Source organism: Pavona decussata, unplaced genomic scaffold, assembly GCF_977016875.1.
Source record: "Pavona decussata unplaced genomic scaffold, jaPavDecu1.1 SCAFFOLD_2, whole genome shotgun sequence".
NCBI lineage: Eukaryota > Metazoa > Cnidaria > Anthozoa > Scleractinia > Agariciidae > Pavona > Pavona decussata.
In genome coordinates, this window is record NW_028145426.1 from 1898936 (window position 1) to 1919559 (window position 20624).

At 38.1% G+C, this 20624-nt stretch overlaps 3 protein-coding genes across 3 annotated transcripts; 2 read left to right on the forward strand and 1 right to left on the reverse strand.

Moving 5' to 3' along the window:
• Positions 1 to 614: 614 nt before the first annotated feature.
• LOC146489953 (melanocyte-stimulating hormone receptor-like) lies at positions 615 to 4695 on the reverse strand. The gene has a single exon (XM_085117314.1). The coding sequence runs from the start codon at positions 3410 to 3412 to the stop codon at positions 2480 to 2482; it is 933 nt and encodes a 310-aa protein (XP_084973440.1). The 5' UTR covers positions 3413 to 4695; the 3' UTR covers positions 615 to 2479.
• A 6582-nt stretch (positions 4696 to 11277) lies between these two features.
• Positions 11278 to 13034, forward strand: LOC146489954 (melanocyte-stimulating hormone receptor-like). The gene has a single exon (XM_085117140.1). The coding sequence runs from the start codon at positions 11772 to 11774 to the stop codon at positions 12711 to 12713; it is 942 nt and encodes a 313-aa protein (XP_084973266.1). The 5' UTR covers positions 11278 to 11771; the 3' UTR covers positions 12714 to 13034.
• Positions 13035 to 16039: 3005 nt separating this feature from the next.
• On the forward strand, positions 16040 to 19220 carry LOC146489955 (melanocyte-stimulating hormone receptor-like). Its single transcript, XM_085117237.1, has one exon. The coding sequence runs from the start codon at positions 17710 to 17712 to the stop codon at positions 18643 to 18645; it is 936 nt and encodes a 311-aa protein (XP_084973363.1). The 5' UTR covers positions 16040 to 17709; the 3' UTR covers positions 18646 to 19220.
• Positions 19221 to 20624: the final 1404 nt, after the last annotated feature.

Below are 20624 nucleotides of genomic sequence, written 5' to 3' on the forward strand. Positions count from 1 at the left end.
CTACTGGCTACGTGAAAATTGGCGAGGGAGCGAGGGAAAGCTTGAATGATCAAACAAAATGATGAATAATAAAAATCAGCAACAATAACAAGGTCATTAATGTATTTTCATCCGGTTAGGTCTGAATGTTTCCCGAAGTACGTTTGTTATATCTGTCACGGTGCGTCACGCAATCTTGGTTTGATTTTGCGATTTTCTCAGATTTTGAGCGGTCTTCCACAGAGCACGATTCAGTTTCCCCGGAAAATTTTTTATTTTAGTTGAAAGCCCATTTCCTCCTTAATTTACTCTTACATTTTCATTTGATTTGTGATAAAGGTAGTAGGATAAATTATGTTTTCAATTTAGCAAGCGATTTCTATAGAGTAACGGGTCCCTTTTTTTCTGGTCGGTCTCAGTGTTACAAGCTCCATCGATCTTGATGGGAATTAAAAGTTAAAACCTGAAAAGGTTGTAGAACAAGCTGATAACAAATAGATGTCTTCTAGCTTTATCAGTAGGGCAAGTGGGTTGCTTCAAATTGACTGATTTTTCAACCCGAATTTTCTCGTGTCTGGCTATGAAATCAATCTTCGTCATTTTCTGCCGAATCAAATAGTTATTTCACAAATGAACCACACAGCAATGAATAACTTAATATGGACTACTAATAGCCAAATTTTCAGCTATTTTCAAAATTTGAAAGTTTGCCGCACAATGTTCGATTTTTGTGTACATGCGCTCTTAAGCAGCAATAAATCTAAAAAGCTCTTAAATATATGGCTTTTTTTCAAATTGAAGCGTTTTTTCTCCCTAACTTTATGGATTCCAAAAACCCTTGCTTACACTTGTTTTTTTTTTTTCCTCATAGTAATAAACTGTACAAAATATCAATACCTTTGTATTCCTAAAGTGAAAATATTCCGAGCCTAAAATTTAACATCAATCTAAGATGAAATAACTTCTAGTTATGTAACATTGTCTTGTCATGCGATTGATTTGGTTTAGTTACTACTAAAACAGTAATACAATAAGAGAAACTAGACTTTATCGGTAAATTTGACTTTTTCCCAGTGATTTTTAGCCTTACATTCTAAATAGTATGTCAGGATGAAAAGGGTAAAACAGACTTGAGCAAAAGCAATTCCCTCTAAATGAAGCACAAAACCTAGCAATCTGAAAGCCAAAAGACGAGACTCGGGAGCCGGACCAAGGGATAGTCACATTTGTCCTTATTTGTTATAGCTGACTTGTCACGGTATGGGGCTTTGAGCCAATCACAATGGCTGGCAAACAATGGGTAATTTATGCATTAAGTTCGGCACACCAGAGGAGCGGCGTCTGATTCAGGTACCGCTCCAATGTCGCTTAGCGATCTTTGCCGTACCAAACTGATTCATGCGATCAGACGCCGCTCTTGTGATTTAATTCATCAATTAGGTTCGGCACATGAATGGAGCGGCGTCTGGATCAGGCCTTAGGACGCATCTTAACTTATTTGATTGTGATCTTGATAGTGTAAATAAGTTTAAGTATTTAGGGATTATGCTGGCCTCAGACTTCACATGGTCTGATCATGTAGAGTATGTAATTTCTAAAGTTAATCAGCGACTAGGTCTTTTACGTAGGATTAAACATTTGTTACCTTTCACCGCTCGCCTGCTATTCTATAACAGTCTTGTTCTTCCAGTTTTTGATTATGGCGATCTTGTGTGGGGCGACAAGAACAACATGACTCTTTTGAACGACCTACAGGTTTTGCAGAACAAGGCCGCAAAAATTATTCTAGACAGGCCACTTTATTCGTCAGCTACTGATGCCCTGGTAACTTTAAAGTGGCTGAACCTAGAACAACGTAGAGCTTACCATCGTTGTATATATATTTACAAGTACATTAATGGACTTATGGACCACTCTATGAATTTACTAACAAACAGTGACATTCACAATTATAATACAAGGAACAAAGACATGCTCAGACTACCCCGTGTTACCAGAAATTGGGGAAAGCAGAGAGTTTGCCATCACTCTCTAAAAGACTGGAATGAATTAGAGAGAGAGAGAGACCAGAAATGCACCGAATATTGCTACTTTTAAGCGAAACATGTTTGCCAGGTTTTTTAATTAACCCTATCGGTAAGAATTTTTGTAGTTTTAGCTTTTTTGCTTTTATCATTTTTTATTTTTTTATCAAGTTGAAGTTTTTAACCCCATCGACATCTTTGTAGTTTCAGCTTTTAGTTTGAATTGCTGTTTTTATCATTTTGTAATTTTGCCTTATATATTATATTTTTTAGCCTTTTGTATATTTAATCTGTATAGGACCTTTCTGAAAACCACGTTTAGTGAACGGAAGCTTCCTAATAAAAGATTATCATCATTATTATTATTATTATTATTATTATTATTATTATTATTATTATTATTATTATTATTATTATTATTATTGGAAGACCTCGTCAATCTGGCCTAAGACCTCCATACATAAATGCTTTTCATTTTATGAAGGATTATCGGCAAGGCAAAATTTCTTTACAAAAGTCTTCACCGTTTCTCGAATCTCACGATACCTCCAACAGTAAACAAGAGGATTTAATGAAGAATTAAGAAGAACCAAGAAGCCTGAAATGTGATCAGCCACCAAGAAAGAAACTCTAAATCTATCAACTGTCAATAATATTCTACAACATAAATTTGGGAGAAAACAAGCTAGGAAAACAACATAGACCGTCAAGGCATTAATTGATGACTTCCTTTTACGGACGTTCCCCATTGCTTGATTTCTTTGGCGGTAAGATTGGCTGTGTGGTTGAATCTGATGGTGTCTCACAGTCTTGTAAATAAGAGCATATGCTACGGTTGTGAACAGAAGTCCACCAATTTCAAAAACTGCAACTAGCATGCTATTGCCGTTAGGAAGCACAAAGAATATTGAGGCGGCCGCACAACTTGTACACCATAAAAACACCAAGACTAATATAACACGTTTAGAAGTGACGAGTGCTTGATATCGCAGATGAAGATAAATTGCCAGAAGTCTATCAACAGTAATGGCCATTATTGTCAAGAACGAGGCACAAGTTAGCAGATATAAAACAGTATAACAAACAGCTAATATTGTTGGACAGAGGAAATCCAAGTTATGGTTTTCATTTGCTGCAATCTTTAACATCATCGCGACGATAACACCTAACATTAGCTGCGCAATCAATCCCACAGCGAGATCAGAGAAAGCAAGACTCAGGAACAAGTTCTTCAAATTAGCGGGAATCGATGAGGCTTTCCACAGGGCGCGAATAACAAGAAGATTTCCGACAGTTGCAAAGAAACAAAAACACAAGTTCAAAACACAAAACGCCATCAAGAAAGTTTCATGCAGATGTAAAAGATTCTGGTAATCCTCCAACTTATTATCACAGAAGAGCACCGCCATGGTAGATGCTTACTGACACGTACCTTGTAGGCAGATGGAGGAAGAGGAACCACTTTGCAACCTGAGAGAAAGGCTTTTATTTATCCATATGCTTACCCACTACAAAGTGTTTAACAAGCTGGCTTTTAATTGGTTTACAAGCTATTTGTAGCCCTGCACTGTTTGTTTAATGTGATTACGAATCGCACTCAATCTTTTAATATGAAAATGCTGAATTGACAACGAACCTAATGTTTTGAATGGTAGTTCACGTCATTCTCAGCTTTGTTTACTTAAAAAGACATTTTGTTTAGTTTCTTTATTTATACTCACTCTTTCACTTGTCCGATATTGCAACTGGACCATTGACATTTACTTGACAGCCTACCAAAATCCACCGCACGTCCTATTTTTCAGTCTTACAATTCAGTTGTATTCTTTTTTTTTTTTTGCATCGTGTCACGTACGTCCAATACTTTCGTGGGAAGATCACCCGGTGATGCCTTTGTTAGTATAAGAGGATCGATGTCTCCTCCATTCAATCCCGTAATAAATTTATTGTAAGCTTTGTCGCCGGCTTTTGGGGCCGTTTTATTTCTAGATCCAAAAATATCATGATCAGAATTGAGCACGTATTTTCCACAAAAAAAAAATATATACCATAAGGCACTCTAAGCCCAAGATGTGTTCATTATTTGCTTTGCGGTTTTTTCCATTTTAATTTTTTTTCTATTGTGGTCTTTTGTAATACCTGAATGAATTTAATTAACAAATGAACAAAACCATCGTGCTTGTCCGGTATTGAAAGTGGGCCATGACAATTTCTAGACAGCCTGCCAAAACCCAACGCGCGAAATATTTACTATATAGTTTTATTTTATATCGAGTTCCTTGCACTATGTCACGTACGTGTAATACTTTCGCCTTCGGTATTCTTACAGTACATAACGTTTATTGCCTTCATGCTCTAAAATTCACCCACCTCTAGAATAAAGGATTATTACCCAATATTGTTTGTGACATATTTCAATACGCAAGTCGTATACATAGTTAGAACACAAGATATGCAACTCAACAAAATCTGTACAAACCACGCGTTAGAACGAATACTGGTAAACAGATGATTTTCTTTGTGGCAATTGATCTTTGGAAAAATATCCCACAACACTAAATTAACTGCATTTGTAACTACACCGCGGTAACTGTTCCTTTGTTAGCTTCTGTACCGATAACCTTACGAGAAACTTGGCTGAACAATTTTTTAAAATACTTTTAGCTGACCTTAACCGTACACTAGTATAGTCTTCCGGGAAGAGATCTAACGCATCGAAGAGGAAAGGGGTGGCAAACGAACAGAGGGGACCGCTAGGGGACCAGCAGTCAGGTACTTCTACATCAACGACCTCGAGCTCTAGTGTTTCTGTATCTACCCACCCAAGGTTTAGTTCTTCAACACCCACTGATGATATTCTTGCTGCCTCTGCTCGGCCATATTAGGATCACTTTCTTAAACGATCGTCTTCAGCATCTGCAGGGCACATAAGTGAGAGTCTGCTATTTTTGTGGCTCAAGTAATTAGGATCCCGACAGCAGTTCCAACGCCTAGGATTTCTGTGTGGCAAATACCTTAAAATCCATTTCGTGAGAAGCCCTCCACCCCAACTCCCCCAAAGGATATGTTCTTCTGTGAAACGGGCATTTTCAAGCAGTTAATATTGTAGGAAGGGTATGTGAGGTACTACACTATATACTACACTATATACACTTAGTGGATAAAATTGAACAGTGGCCCTTTCTTTAGCTTTTCAGTAATGTAGGCTACTTGATAATTATTCACCGAAATAGAGGTGAATAGCACATACTACCCTAAGTTTGATGAGCCAATCAGAGAGCGCGTAAAGCAAAGTTCACTCATGTGGTATACATGAATACTTATGTGGAATTATCGGGTAGAAAGTCTTTAACAGTACGAAACGCTGACCAGCAAAACCCAATTTCTCAGAAAAAGGAATTCGTTTTGGTGGCTTCCATTAATTTCTGTCGTGTTGTCATAACTCAAGAGGCGAAAAAAAACACGTGTCACTGTCTTCGCTTCGCTGGATAGCCTGAGCTCTCATAGTGATTTTCATATTTTACCGTATTTCGTTTCGTTTCGGTGTTTCCTTTTGTTTCGGTCGTTTCATTTCGGTGGTTTCGTGTCGCTTCGTTTCGCCGTTTTGGATTTTAGTTCATGCCTACAAAAGCAAGGATAAAACGGTAAAAAAATTAAGTTGCAAGGAATTATTTCCTTCATCAAACTATCATGGAAGAAACGAAATAAAGCTGATATTTTGTATAATGCAAATGAGGCAAAAGCAATTTGCAAAATTTAACCCTTTTCTCCTGGGTAGGTTTCTTAACATTGTGTTGTTTTTTTGTGTGTATTATATCCGCAAATTTATTCAATGTATAGCCACCAAAAGCAGCTGAAAAACGGCAGCTATTCTGTGACTGGTAACAAAAAACACAAATGTACCTTAAAGGTCTTAAAATGTAGGTGCTATACGTACATCAAAGATTGCAGCCAACCTGTGAGATCATCGTGAAATGATCGGCATATGTCTGTAAACTGAGGAGATATGAAGTACATTTGCGTTCCTAAACACCATATCGTAGTTCAGGAAGTACATTTATGTCGGCATAATCAACACAAGAATAAAGACAGTTTAATACATAAATGTAAGTGATTAAAAGCCAACGGCAAACAGCGTCATTTTATTTTCTTTGAAATTTAAAACTTGGATGTTTTGTCGATTGACAGTCGCCTATGCTCCAAATTTCACATCAATGTTCTCTCTTGGCTAAGCTTAGTAATTTTCCGGCCTTTCTTTTCCTGTAGAAAGTCTCTTCAATTGCCGCTAATTTATAATAAAGTTAACAATTGGTTCATGCGTCAGTGTGCGTTCATCGAGATATATAGCACGTGGGAAGTTTGGAGAGCACGAACGATACGTGAGAGTTGCTCGAGGCGTAGGTGAAAGCAACTCTAGCCCCTTGAGTGCTCCTCAAACTTCCCGTGTGCTTCATATCTCCATGAATGTACAGCTGACACATAAACCAATTGTTTTTTTTTTTGTTGTTGTTGTTTTTTTTACAATTTCAACACGTTAGTTTAAATGTTGTATAAAGAGAAATTCCCCGTGCTACGCTTTTTCGGGAGTTAAAAATGAAAATAAAAAGGTAGGCAGATCATCTTCATCAGCTGGTTCACTTGTTGCCATGTTTAGTTTCACTTTTTGCTGAATTTTTTCCCGTTTCTGAATGCAAAATGCGAAACTCGATCACTCGCGGAGAAATCCTTTTTTCTCGAGGCATTTGTTTGCTGACGTTATCAGCGTGCACAATAGGAATATGAAGCGCGCACGTGCAATTGAATTTCATTACGCGAATTTACTAGCTATGTTATAATTAAAATGCGTCAGCGTGAGTTCATCAAGATATAAAGTACGTGGGAAGTTTGGAGAGCTCAAAAGATGCGTAAGAGCCCCTTTAGCTTCTTGAGTGCTCTCCAAACTTCCCGCGTGCTTCATACCTCGATGAACGCACAACTGACGCATGAATCAATTCATTTAAAACATGTTCAACGCAGTAGTTTAAATGTTGTATAAGGAAAAATTTGTTTGCTGACGTTATCAGCTTGCACAGTGGGAATATGAAGCACGAACGCGAAATTGAAATCGATTACCGGAATTTACTAGCTATGTTATAAATATTGTTGTTGCTGAGTCTCCGCTATCGCCGATTTTGCTGTAAGAGTTTCGACACAGATCATCTTTGGCGTTTTCATCGCTGTGGTGCTAAAGATGGCCGCCAATAGAAACTGTACCTTTGACTATCTTTCACTTACTGCTTTTAATTTCGTATTCGTTCTTCTAGGTTGCGCATTGTTCCTTAATCTAACCATCATCGCTGTCGATAGACTCCTTGCTCTTTCTCTCCATTTGCGATACCAAGAACGTGTCATTCTAAAAACGAATTGTGTTAGCTTTGGTATAGAATTGTTATAGCATTGTTACAGCCTTAAGCCGTGGTGCTGCACTCACATTCATTTCACTTCCTAACCTCAACAACATGCAAGCCGTCATTATTGATCCTAACCTCAACAACATGCAAGCCGTCATTATTGAATTTAAACATCTGTGGATTACATTTGTACCTTCCACATCGTAAGATTCAGATACAGAATCAGATACAGAACCCAACATGAGGTTCGTGTTCTGTGGACGAGTCCAATCCGCTTTTGATGTTTTGTTCGTCTTTGCTACTTTTAGCTTGTCATCTTCTAAGTTTCTGTTCAGATATGTTTTCTAGTAACTAAAAGTGAGCAAATCTCGTTTATGGTCGCTGAAAAAGGTTGAGATTAAATGAATTAACGAATCGAAGTAACAAACCGCGAATAAATGAATAAAAATACCACGTGTTAATGCATCCGTCATGAGAGGCACTTTTCTGTAGCAACGTCATGTTTTAAGAATAAACGCAACAAACCAAAGTACTGGTTATGTAAGAGTTCCTCGCACCACGCACCAATTTACGTCCCTAACAGCTTTCGATCAGACGTTTTAGTCAATAAATATTTATAGCGGAGCTCCATTGATAAGAGATTTTGGTAAACCCATGCATGCGAAAAATTTTGGTTATGACGTCACTGTCCGACCGTCCGTACGAACGTCCGCCTCTCTATGTAAGCCACCGTGAAATGTCACACTCAACCTGTGCGGCAGCCTGCGTTTTTTCGGCGGGAAGCGGGATGGCTTACTTCTTTTAGAAAAACAAACGATTTTAAGGACACTTATTTCTTGCATGCGTTGAATATGTTGTCAAACTACATATGTCGAGAAAGCAGGCGACTAATAAGCAAATTTGAAACCCGAAAGTGACGAACAAACAGGCGAAATGTCAGTTGAAAACAAACATGTGGTGAGCTGGGTGAGTAAGCAACTCCAGGTCGCATGGGAATTAAATTAAATTTTGCAGGCAACTGTCGGTAATTTTTTTCATATTTGACATACTTCAAATTATACACATATACTTAAATCGTTGCCATACGACAAATATTGGTGGATAAACTAATTTTGAACATTTACAGAGCTATTCACAGAGTTATGTTTTGTGTTGGACTTGCGTAATTCGTTCGCAGCGCTCATTTGTAAAAACGCAGTAAATGTTTAAATACTTCGGACCACAACCAAAAATTATTTTTCCTGTACTCTCCTTTTGTTAACGTTTACTTATAGACTAGAATTATTTCTGTAGGAGAAACATTTACAGAGTTAGGTGTTGTATTGAACATTTTGTGTTGGACTTCCCTCAGTCATTCGCCATTCTCAGTGCATAAGTTTTGTAAACACGCCCTAATTTTAAGCGCTCGCTGAAATATTTCGGACCACAAACAAACATTTTTCCTGTATTCTCCGTTTGTTAGCGTTTACTAAGAGACTACAATTATTTCTGTAAGAGAAATGTTCACAGAGTTGTAAATTGTGTTAAGCATTTTGTGCTGGGCTTCTCTAATTCATTCGCCACTCGCAGCGCACAAGTTTTGTAAACACGCTCTAATTTTAAATTAAAGCACTCACTGAAATATTTCGGGCCACAACTAAACATTATTTTTCCTGTATTCTCCGTTTGTTAACATTTACTTAGAGACTAGAATTATTTCTGTGGAAGAAATATTCACAGAGTTATGAATTGTTTTGAATATTTTGTGTTGGACTTGTGTAATTCATTCGCCATTATCAGCGCATAAGTTTTGTAAACACGCTCTAATTTTAAGCGCTCACTGAAATATTTCGGACCACAAACAAACATTATTTTTCCTGTATTCTCCGCTTGTTAACGTTTACTTGGAGAGTAGAATTATTTCTGTAGGAGAAATATTCACCGAGTTATAAATTGTTTTGAACATTTTGTGCTGGGCTTCTCTAATTCATTCGCAATTCACAGCGCATAAGTTTTGTAAACACGCTCTAATTTTAAGCGCTCGCTGAAATCTATCGAGCCACAACCTTAACCAAACATAATTTTTCCTGTATTCTTTTCTTAAATTTTAGTTAGGAACTAGAATTATTCCTTTAGGAGAAATATTCCTAGAGTTTTTTGTTCTCGACTTGCGTAATTCATTCGTAGCGCATATTTGTAAACAGTACGCCCTAATTTTAAAGTAAACGTTCAAATATATCGAGCAATAACCAAACATTATTTTTCCTTTATTTCTTCTCTTGTAACATTTATTATGAGACTATGAATATTTCTGTACGAGGAATATTTACAGAGTAATAATTTTTGAAATAAACATTTTATTTTTATCCGAGTGTCCAGATTGCACGCGTGGAAAACATTACGTTGTAGCCAAATTTTCTTTATTGTACGCATTTAAAACTTTACACAAGTGCATTAATAGTTCCCACAGGAGAAATATTTGAGAGAAAGCGTTATTTTTTCATCCTCAAGTGTTTTATGCCCTCGAACGTCATCGGAATTCAGCAATGTGATCTCGCACGATCAACAAGAACAGCTTGTGGTTCAAAACATTTTCCGCTGAAGCGTAAAAAGTTGTCTTTATATGCACTTAAGATATATATATACATGTATAACTCAAGACAGGATGAAAAATTTGTAACCTTATTACGTTCAAACAATAAGCAGAGTAGCATGTATATAAATGCTATTACAGTCAACCCAGGTCACGCGTGAACGATATTTTTGAAATTTGAACGGAGTTTTGAAATTTACATGTCAGTTTTGAAAATCGCCAACGAGATTTCAGAGTTCCCGATAAATTTCCCTAGCTTATTAACGATATAAAGCTATGAATTTTTCTTTACATTGCAAAATTGAATGTTTCAAGAATAACAATTGTTTCCCAACTATTTTGAATCTTTTTTTCAAGTTAATGCGTCTTTTTCGGAACGATTTCTAGAGAAATGTCCAACATTCCATTCACACGTCACACATTACAAAGACAAATTCGAATGTTCATTTCATTCTTGGAAATACTGTTCTCGCGTGACCTGGATTGACTGTAAAAAGGAATTGTGGAGCTCCGCTTTTAGGCTTGGCTAAATATAGATATTAACGTCATGGTCGATATTCCATAAGTACAAAACCTGAAAGGGGTACGCTAATTGCAGCGGCAATATCTGCAAGCACAATAACAAAATAATCAACGCTTTATTTGCTGTCAAACTATTTCATCGGTACTGCTTTCATCTTATTATAAGGGAGGTATACCTCTCTCATTATTTCTCTTTGTCGATTAGTTTTCGCACACTTTCATCAATTCGCCAAGAATAATTAAATGACAAAAGCATAAACCTCACGCGAAAGGAAGACATTAGCAAGGGGAAGCTATCTAATAATCCGTTACTTGTTTCGCCAAAACACAGGAATATACGTTTGGTGTCATGCAGTGCTCAGAAGTCAGCATTCGTGTATCCGACTTTGCCCGACAAAATTGACAAAAAATTATCGAGGAAAGATTTCCCTGCGAGTCTCTTTTTTTCGGTATGCAAATTTACAAAACTACCACGGTGCGTAGCTTTTAACTTCCCTTGACGTTTGACGTTCACAAGTTTGTTATACAGGGTACACGGATTTACGGTAACTTAAGATAAATAAGTGTTTTCAAGGTTTTTCTTCTGATTCCAATTCGATTGTTTGAGTTCACTGAACATTCTTTCCTTTCGACAAGAAAAAAGCCAGCTAGGAAATGACTACTGATGGAAAAAGTATATACGAACTCAATTATTTACAATTGCCTTCGGCTAAAAAGTAAAAGAAAACCTCATGGTCGGGTAACTCCTTACCATCTTGTAAATAATTTCCGTCATGATTTATGTAAATTATTCAGATGTAAGCCATTTGCTGGTTAGTAGGCGGATGTTTGTCTGCACTTAGACAAAGTGTGTAAGACTTAAGGGGGCAGATTGCCCAAAATTAGGCTTCAAAGCACCTGCACCTTTTCTAACTAGTGAAAACAACGCAGTATGTCACCAAAAATATGATCATTTTAAGTGTTTAATCCTTTTTAACTATTAAACAAACCGTGCTAGCGCAGCTGGCAACTTCCTTTGTTTCATTAATATGCAGAAAGTTGACAGTCCTGACAACTAAAAGGAACAGACAAACAAGTGCAGGCAGCATTCATTTGTCTCAATTCAGTGCAATAGCTCCTAATAGCAAATCTTTTATCATATGTAACAAAAAAATTCCAGCATTAATAACAGAAGTGGTTAGAAAATCATAGTCTCCGGATCAACTTTGAAGTGTGACTGAACTCTTCTATGATTACATCAACGTTCAATCGAAAGACATCCATTTCACGGTGAACAAGATCGCAATGTCTGCTCAGGTTTGTACCGACAGGTTACAGAGGCTAACACAAGTGATTCACCATTACAGGAATTTAATGCTCACTATTTGTTTCTCAAATTTCATTTCCTCCCTCTTGGCGATTCTGGGAAATCTTCTTGTTATCCACGCCCTTTGGAAAGCCGCATCGATACCTGCTAATTTAAAGAAGATGTTCCTGAGTCTCGCTTTCTCCGATCTTGCGGTGGGATTGTTTGCGCAACTTATATACGGTATTATCATTGCGGTAATGTTGAAGATGGCAGCTAATACAAACGATCACTTTGACTATCTCTGCCCAACAATTATAACTATTTCTTATTGTTCTGGCCATCTTCTCACTTACGCATCGTTCCTGAATATAACCGTCATTACAGTCGATAGACTTCTCGCCGTTTCTCTTCATCTGCGATATCGAGAACTTGTCACTTCAAAGCGTGTTATTATAAGCTTGGTGTCGTTGTGGTTAATAAGTGGAGTTGCTACCGCATTATACATCTTACTTCCTAAACTCAATAGCGTAGTAACAGTGATCTTACAAGCCACTGGCTTCCCCTTGACAGCTGTAGCATATATTCACATTTACCAAGTTGTAAAATATCACCAAAAACAAATAGCAAGACAACTTCAACTACAATACGATCAAGCAGTGGACCTACTCCGAGAGAAGAAGTCTGCCATGAATGCTTTGTATGTCTTCGTTGTTTTTGTTGTCTGTTACGTTCCTAATTTGTGCGCTGCAATGTTGTTGATAGTTAACAATGCTCGAACTTCTTTTTTGGCAGCTTATCACGTCACAGCTTTCATCGTTCTTCTTAATTCGTCGTTAAACCCCATTGTTTACTGTTGGCGGTATCGGGAAATTCGTGAAATTATGAAAAACACGGTTAAAAAAGTATTTCGGTTTCACAGCGCTGCAGAGACTGGGTAATGACGATTATCTCGCATTAAACAAGCACAGGCTGAGTTCTTTTTGATTGAATGCGTGATGAGTTGTTCTGTGTCGTGTTGTATTCATCCTAGAGGTTCGATAAGGTAAATAAAAGATTAATTTCTTAGTCAAGAAAGAAATGTTTCTAAGATAACGAGTGACGGTTGAAGAGCATGGCGTTTCCGGCTAAGACCCCCATGTCATCATTATCAAATGCAAATGTGCTTTAGAGCTTGAACGTGATAAACTTACAAGTTATAATACTACTGAGTTGTAAAAATGTAGATAAACACTCAGAACACATTAAATGGTACAAAAACTAAACAATATTGGTTTCTTTTGTCATCACTTCTATACTGAATAGTGGAAGTGGGAATAACCAGTCAACGCGAAATACGTGGCATTTTGGTTCACTTCTCTTCAAGGAATTGAATATGAAAAAAGTTGAAATAAATTTTGTGGATTTCTGTTATATAAGAATGGTGGGTGGTCCAATCCGTATTTGGAGGGAAAATAAAATGCGAAGTTGTAACACGTGTTACTTACTTGAGCGTCCTCTGAACTAAATGTGCTTCAAATTCTCATCAGTCATCACTCTTAGTGATCCCCATACTTTTGAATTGTGATGAGTGCACGTAAAACCACTTTAAGCTAAAATTAGGGTTCTTTTTTTAAACGGGTTTAACTATTGGTATATGTTAACGTATTATGTCAAGAAAACGGCCAGAACCTGCTTACCAGTGGTTAGGCTTTCCTTTGATACCACTATTGCAGTTTCAACTAATAAAAAGTGGTAGTAGGGTCTATCAAATAAGAAGTGCTGGAAATCGTTGTGAGCCACCCAAACTGATCTTTACTAGTAGTATCAATAATCTAAAAGAACTAAAGAGGCACATCCTGTTTTGTGACAATTTGCTGATCATAACAGATGTTGATGGACGCCCTCGCTGCGTAGGGTGTCTCTTCAAGGTAAATTCAGGATATTTTTGCCATGTTTAGTAGCATGCACTCTGACTGATAAACAGAGGACTTCCCCTTATTAACTGGTTTCTTACAAGAAGACAGATTAAACTAGACTTGCCCAAAGTCGTCTTTTTATGCGCGCCGAAAAGAGAGACAAACGAGCGACGAAGTCGCGAGGAGACGACTTGTCCCGCCTACATGGACTCGAATTTAATTTGCATATTGTTGGCGGGAAAATACTGCTGTGACGTCATGGATCGCGTCGTACGTAAAATACACAGTTCTCGAATGACTGGATAATTCACGATGGATGAGGATAACCCGACCCCAACTAAAACTATTTCTCGGGTCAATATCTCCCCTAAAACGAAGAGAGGGGTTTGCATTCTGTGTGTCGAGGCCGTTTCAAACCCGGATTATAGTCGCAAGCTTTTTTCTGGCTCGAACAAGTTACAAGAGTGCGTCAATTTAGAGATTCTAGTTGGCGTGAAGCTAAACAGGGGCAACAGTGTGACAGAAATTATTTGTAGAAAATGTGCCCGAACGAACGAAAATGTGGTTAAAACTGCGTCTTTTTGCTGGTAACCTTTCGATAAATTATGAGTTTAGGCAAGACCCACAAGGCAACGGAAGAAAAGCCAGGTTCTTTTTTCCTTTCTATGGACTATCATACTCCTCTAGTCGCTCCTTTGCGCTAACAATCTTCAATCCCACCGACGATATAGCAGTATACTACTGTAAACGTCGCCAGATCCAGTAGATTCTGATAAGGGTCGAGGTTGAGTGCAACCTGGTAGGGCTTCGTTTCGCTAAGGCGTAGCTGAATACAAAGAGCATATATCACAGCTGACCATCGCCTAAAAGCCTAGGATACATCTCTAAAAGAGCTACCTAAAATGAAGACCCCGCGGTCCATGACGGTCGTGAAACATTCTCTTGTACCTAAACAAAATATTGACAAGCTCGGTGCGGTAAATTACTTTGTGAACCCGATGTCTCGATCTACCATTGTGATTGCTATCATGATACGGCTCTTTAACGTTAGCCGTCAGGCACCGTCTTTCTTTGCGGATGTAATTTCGAAGTTAACTTCTGAGAAATTAAAAACAGTACAGGGCCTTAGCTAGCATGAGGCAAGACGAGGTACTTGCCTCCGGCTAACTTTTATCCCGAAATAAAAAAACTTAACCCTCAATAAAGTAAGCGAATTTAGGGGAAAATCCACTGATGCCAGAGGGCAATTTTTTTCAAAATTAAAACTGAGTTCAAATCCGACTGGTAGGTAAACAAGTTGAAATGGTGGGTTCGCAGACATCCAAACGCAGCCCTCATAAAGTTCATAACCGATTTACTTCGTCAAGCATCTGAAGCAACAACCAAACGTTCTGGTCGAAAAAGGTGGAAGGCCTACAGGGCTCCATCTCCGCTGTGTTGGCCGCTTTTCAGTTCTCTGCTCCTTTTGACCAATTTAGTTTCGTGTATACACTTATAGCGTTCTTACAATGAATTGAGAGGAACTGATACTGACTGAGCAGAGCCCTGTGTTTAACCGTCGATTGTTTCAAATTCTTAAAAGTCTTAAGGTCAGTTATTAAAAGACAGTTTAGACGGTGTTTAACAAAACCACGTTCTAAGCCATTTTCAATTTTGCCAACAGTCATATCTAAACATTGTCTGCTGCTGACGGTAACAAGAAGGCTTGCATCCCAGACTAGAAAACTCTTTATCTACGTAAAATAAACAACTTATAAACTAATTTGGAGGCCCACTGACTGTCTTAAGCCGCGGCCTTACTTAGACTCTGTTTAAATATGCGGCCCTTAAAGTCTTAAAGACTTAAAGTACTAAACCTAGATAGCTTGAGCTAATTCAGGTATACGCAGGAACACGTCTGTTGTAATTCGCATGTGTGAATAAAAATTGAATTGAACTGAATTGAATAGTCTCCGTAGGTGATCAGAAGCCTGCTGTCTTTACCTGCCGGCTTTACCGATATCACGAAAGTCGTCAAATTGTGGAGTGTTAACTTTTTGCCCAACGAGGCTTGTCTTCAGTACTTAGGTAATGAGGTGAACGTATCAACCAAATGTATTGCGTCGTTAATAAAAGATTAGCCTTCCCATTTTTTTTTCTTTTTTATTATCGCGTTCGATCTTAAGTTTCCGATTCATATAGGAGTGTATACGTAAATCGCAGCGCTTAACGTCGCGTGTAGCTTGCAATTGATCGGCCTGTATCAATGAGGCGGCAAATTGTCGGTTGTAAATCGGTCCGCTTAAACAACATTAGGTAGAACGCAAGGACAATAAAGAATGGATAAATTATTCTTAAATGACTAGATGAATAAATGAATGTGGGCAAGCATGAATAAACGATCTCCATATAGTGTTGGTTCATCACTGTATGAAGGTTGTAAAAACAACTAAACAACACAAAGATGATGCGCTTCCGCCTTTCTCCCTCCGAGATATCGGTAGCCTTCGATTGTTGCAAAATGGTCAAAATATTATATGATGAAAAAAGCAAACAGGAAAAGTTCTTAGTTTTATTCTTCCTTTGAGACAAAACTACAGTACAGTTAAGATTGCCATGCTCCTTCATCGCTCAAAATAATGAATTGAATGTCAAAGGAAGGTTTATTGCCTCTATCGTGTACACAAGTTATAAACCGCACATTTTGCTTTTATTCTAATTTATATAACCAGATATTTTGAGAATTTTGTTTTTTCAGTTCAGTAGAGTTGGTTTTAATGGAGTCCCACGTATAAGCTAAGTAAATAATAATAGTAAAAACACACTTTCACTGACACTACACACACAACTACTTCCACAATTTGTTAGTTAAAAAGAGTGAAAAGTCATTGCCGTCTGCAGAAGTTCAGCAGCAGCTACCTTCTGAAACGAATTCTCGTTTTAGATTGAGATTCCGGCAATAAAAGATCTTACTTGGGCCAAATAAACAATGCTAAGAAAATAAAAACTTTTCAGAGACATTTGCAAACACACTACTTAATTAATCTTAAAGTTTACGTTTACATAGAAGGCGAAAAATCATCTACGGGAGAACTATTGCTAGATTTTGCAGGTATTATTTCCGTCTACATTTTATGTTAATTCGAAAATTACTCTAATGGTTAGTGGCAGATGTTTTTATTTTTTCCAATATCTAAGCTACTACGCAAAGGCAAGGAAAGGTATGGTAGAAAATTGGAAAAAGATTTTAAGGTACACCATGTGTGTGTTTCTAGTTAATAAAAACAACGTATGTTAAAAATTTCGTCGCATATTTAAGAATTTTAAGCGTTTATTTTCTTTGAGCCTAATTTGTAAAATGTCGACACTCGTGACACCTACAAAAATATCGTATTTGTTTTCTTATTCATGAACTGTGAAGAAGCTATACTGATCCTCTTTTTCTAGAAGACATATATATAAAAATGCTTTTGCGATATATTGACTTTGAGTCAATATACTGGAAAATGATCACGATGACAGTTTTGGGTATTTTCCGCAGATCTGGAACATTCTCGTGACCCATTTTATGAACAGACGCTTAATTTTGATAGAGAGGTTACTGACAAACAATCAGGCTGATATTTATCAGTAAAAGCTTTCTCAAATGACTGCTCATTATTCTATCCTGAAGCCAAAATTTAATAGCAATAGTCTAAAATTCATCAAACGACTGATGAAAAGACTTCTTGTACCTACTTTTCAAAGGAAATAGAGATAAAGCTATTAATTTGCAGAACTGTAGCTTAAGCGTCAACCATTGTTTACCATAACAACCTGCAGGATATTGTTGTACGAGTCGCAATTCGAATGGGTAAAAGGGCCGCAAAACGAAACCTAAAAATACCTAATAACCGAACCATTGATGCATCTGCTAGCGATAAACCGGACGTTCAATGAAAAGTACGATTTTATTGCGCTATTAATCATGCCACTTTTGATGTACGGCTAATACTGGCCCGATTATCGCTCTCTCGAATGTCCATCAGACGACTAATCGATTAGAGAAACCCAGTTCACCATGGCTGACAAGGTTTGCACTCACAGGTTGGAGCACCTAGTCCATGTTATTTTACAGTACAGAGTTTTCATGCTCACTCTTTGTGTTTTGAACATAACTAATTCATTCGTGGCTAGCCTTGGAAATCTTCTCGTTGTTCGCGCCCTGTGGAAATCATGCTCGATGCCCTCTAATCTGAAGAAGTTTTTCCTGAGTCTCGCTTTGTCAGACCTTGCCGTGGGATTGTTTGCGCAACTTATGTATGGCGTTATTATCGCGGTGCTGTTAACGATTACGGCCAATGAAAACTATGACTTAGACCATCTCTGCCCAACAGTTATAACTATTTCCTTTTATTCTGCCCATCTCCTCGTTTCCGCATCGTTTCTGAATATAACCGCCATTGCAGTCGATAGACTTCTCGCCGTTTCTCTTCATCTGCGATATCGAGAACTTGTCACTTCAAAACGTGTTATTGCAACCTTGGTGTCTATATGGTTAACAAGTGCAATTACTACTTCAACGTACATTTCACTTCCAAAGCTCAATAGTGTAGTAACAGCAGTTATAGAATGGGCTGGACTTCTCTTGACAGCTGTAGCATATATTCGCATTTACCAAGTTGCAAGATATCACCACAATCAAATCGAAAGCCAACTTCAACTACAATATGATCAAGCAATGGACCTACTCCGAGAAAAGAAGTCCACCATTAATGCTTTCTTTGTCTATGTTGTTTTCATTATCTGTTATCTCCCGAATTTGTGCGCTTCAATGTTGTTGTCAGTTGATAGTGATCGAGCGTCTTTCTTGGTAGCTTATCACGTCACAGCTTTCCTCGTTCTCCTAAATTCGTCGATAAACCCTCTTGTTTACTGTTGGCGATATCGAGAAATTCGCGAAATAGTGAAGAGCACACTGAAGAAAATATTTCACATCACCGAGGCTGGAGAATGATGAATAACTCGGTAACTCGCCTTGCGCAAGAAAATATTTTGTCGTTGTTGTTGTTGTTTTTGTTGTTCTTCTTGTTGTTTAATTCCCGAAACGTCGTTTTGTGTGGCCGGTTTAAAAGTTAGTTAGCTTGTAGTCGGTTCACAAGTTCAACTAAAAGAGAGTAATGGAAAGGTACTATTACCTGACTGCATGGCCTTTCACTAAATGAAATCAAGATATATCAAAATAAATCAATTCACAGAGGACGTAAAATAAACGACCAACCACAAAATTAAATAAATTTGTGGCTTACATTTCTTCAGGAAACAGTGCAAAATGTTTTTAAAAAATAAGCCAGGTTAATTTGCATTGCTATTATTTTCCTCAGATTAAACCGGCTATTTCTGCCACAAAAGGATAGTAGATTGTTTATTCCTTAGTTTGGGGAGGACGGGAGTTAAAATACAAATTTAGCCGTCTTTCAACTAGGGTATGCTTCCTTGAGCTCCTTGTGAGCCACATGACACTAAACTACTTACAACCGTGATAAGATTTTACAAAGTTTGTACTTTTCTAAATAAAATTAAACCACCCGATTCGCATTTCTGATGCTCGTGTTACCTTGCGTAGGAGAGAAATACGAATCCTCCAAAAACGACTGCGTGGGAGGCTAGAGGTTGAGAGGACAACTTTAATGTGTGGCACTCACCCGAGATTGACTGACAAGAAATTCAAAGTATCAAGGAGCCTCTGCTCCTACAAACTGTCTAGGACGTGGACAGGTGCAGTGGAAATCTGTCTTATAGTATGGTTTCGAAACCTTAATCTCCATAATTTATTTCAAACAGCTTGCAAAGACTTTGGGTGACAACTGAATACAATAATATACATGTACCAGAATACTGAGTGCTCAAATATGTTGAAAGTAGGTGGTTGTCACAAATAAGGCTTTCACTTAGATGAATATGTTCCTTGGGACGAGGCCTTTCTGTTTGACGACATTGATGATATTTTGCGTGCTCTTGAGTTTATGCTCAACGATGTTCTTGACCAACATATGCCATAGAAAAGCAAGCGATTGAACAAACTAACCCACCCTCCTTGAATGGATTATAAAATAATGCAATCTCAAGGGATAGAGGCAATTTGTTGAAAACGGCCCGTCGCTCGAATGACCATGCAATGAATATAGTGAAACAATCCCCGCCAGCGCATTCCGAGAAGATGGTAATCCTGAGGCTGAATAGGGATAATGCAAAATGCACTCTTAATATCTGCTTTGGCCAAAAAGCTAGCAACTCTAGACTGAGTGATCAGCCGAACAGCACCATCCACCCTTGCATAAGTAACACTGGTATGATCTGAGGAAATGCAGTCATTTACCAATGAACCTGAGGGGCAGGATAATTGATGTATCAGGCCAGGAGCCGAATTCCCCTCGTGTCCGTTTAGGGACTACCTCTAAGGGAGAGACTAGACACGAAATGATGAAGCGGAAGAGTAGAAAAGGGGCCGGCAATACTTAAGGCTTCTAAATCTTTCTCAATGTACTGATCGACTACCCCGAGATGCTGTTAGGCTGACAATAAAATGAGGGAAGGAGTGATATTGCCAGGACCATCATAGTGTATCGAAAGCCGTGTTGAAAATCTCAAATTAAAAACTCCCCATCTTTAGGGGAATAACCAGCTAGCAAAGGAGTTAACCTATTTAGACTGGCTGGGGTTGGCAGGGCGGAATTTGGCAGCGACAGAGGTGGAGCCAGGGGGTGCACTCGGGGATGAAAATTGCACTTGCTACTTGGTGCGCATTGCCGACTTTCATATCGTGGGGGACTGGGTAGAGTCTGTGTATTATGGGATATGGGACATAACACTCCCACCGACAGGAAGAGCACACCGAGATTTACAAAATCCTCAAGTGTAGTGGGATTTGGGCCAATATTGAACGAGATACAGCCATTAAAAAACTTTAAAAAATTTACTAAGAAATGTATGGAT

Coding starts and splice junctions, on each gene's coding strand:
- LOC146489953 (XM_085117314.1), bottom strand. CDS start 3,412: ATGGCGGTGCTCTTCTGTGATAATAAGTTGGAGGATTACCAGAATCTT.
- LOC146489954 (XM_085117140.1), top strand. CDS start 11,772: ATGTCTGCTCAGGTTTGTACCGACAGGTTACAGAGGCTAACACAAGTG.
- LOC146489955 (XM_085117237.1), top strand. CDS start 17,710: ATGGCTGACAAGGTTTGCACTCACAGGTTGGAGCACCTAGTCCATGTT.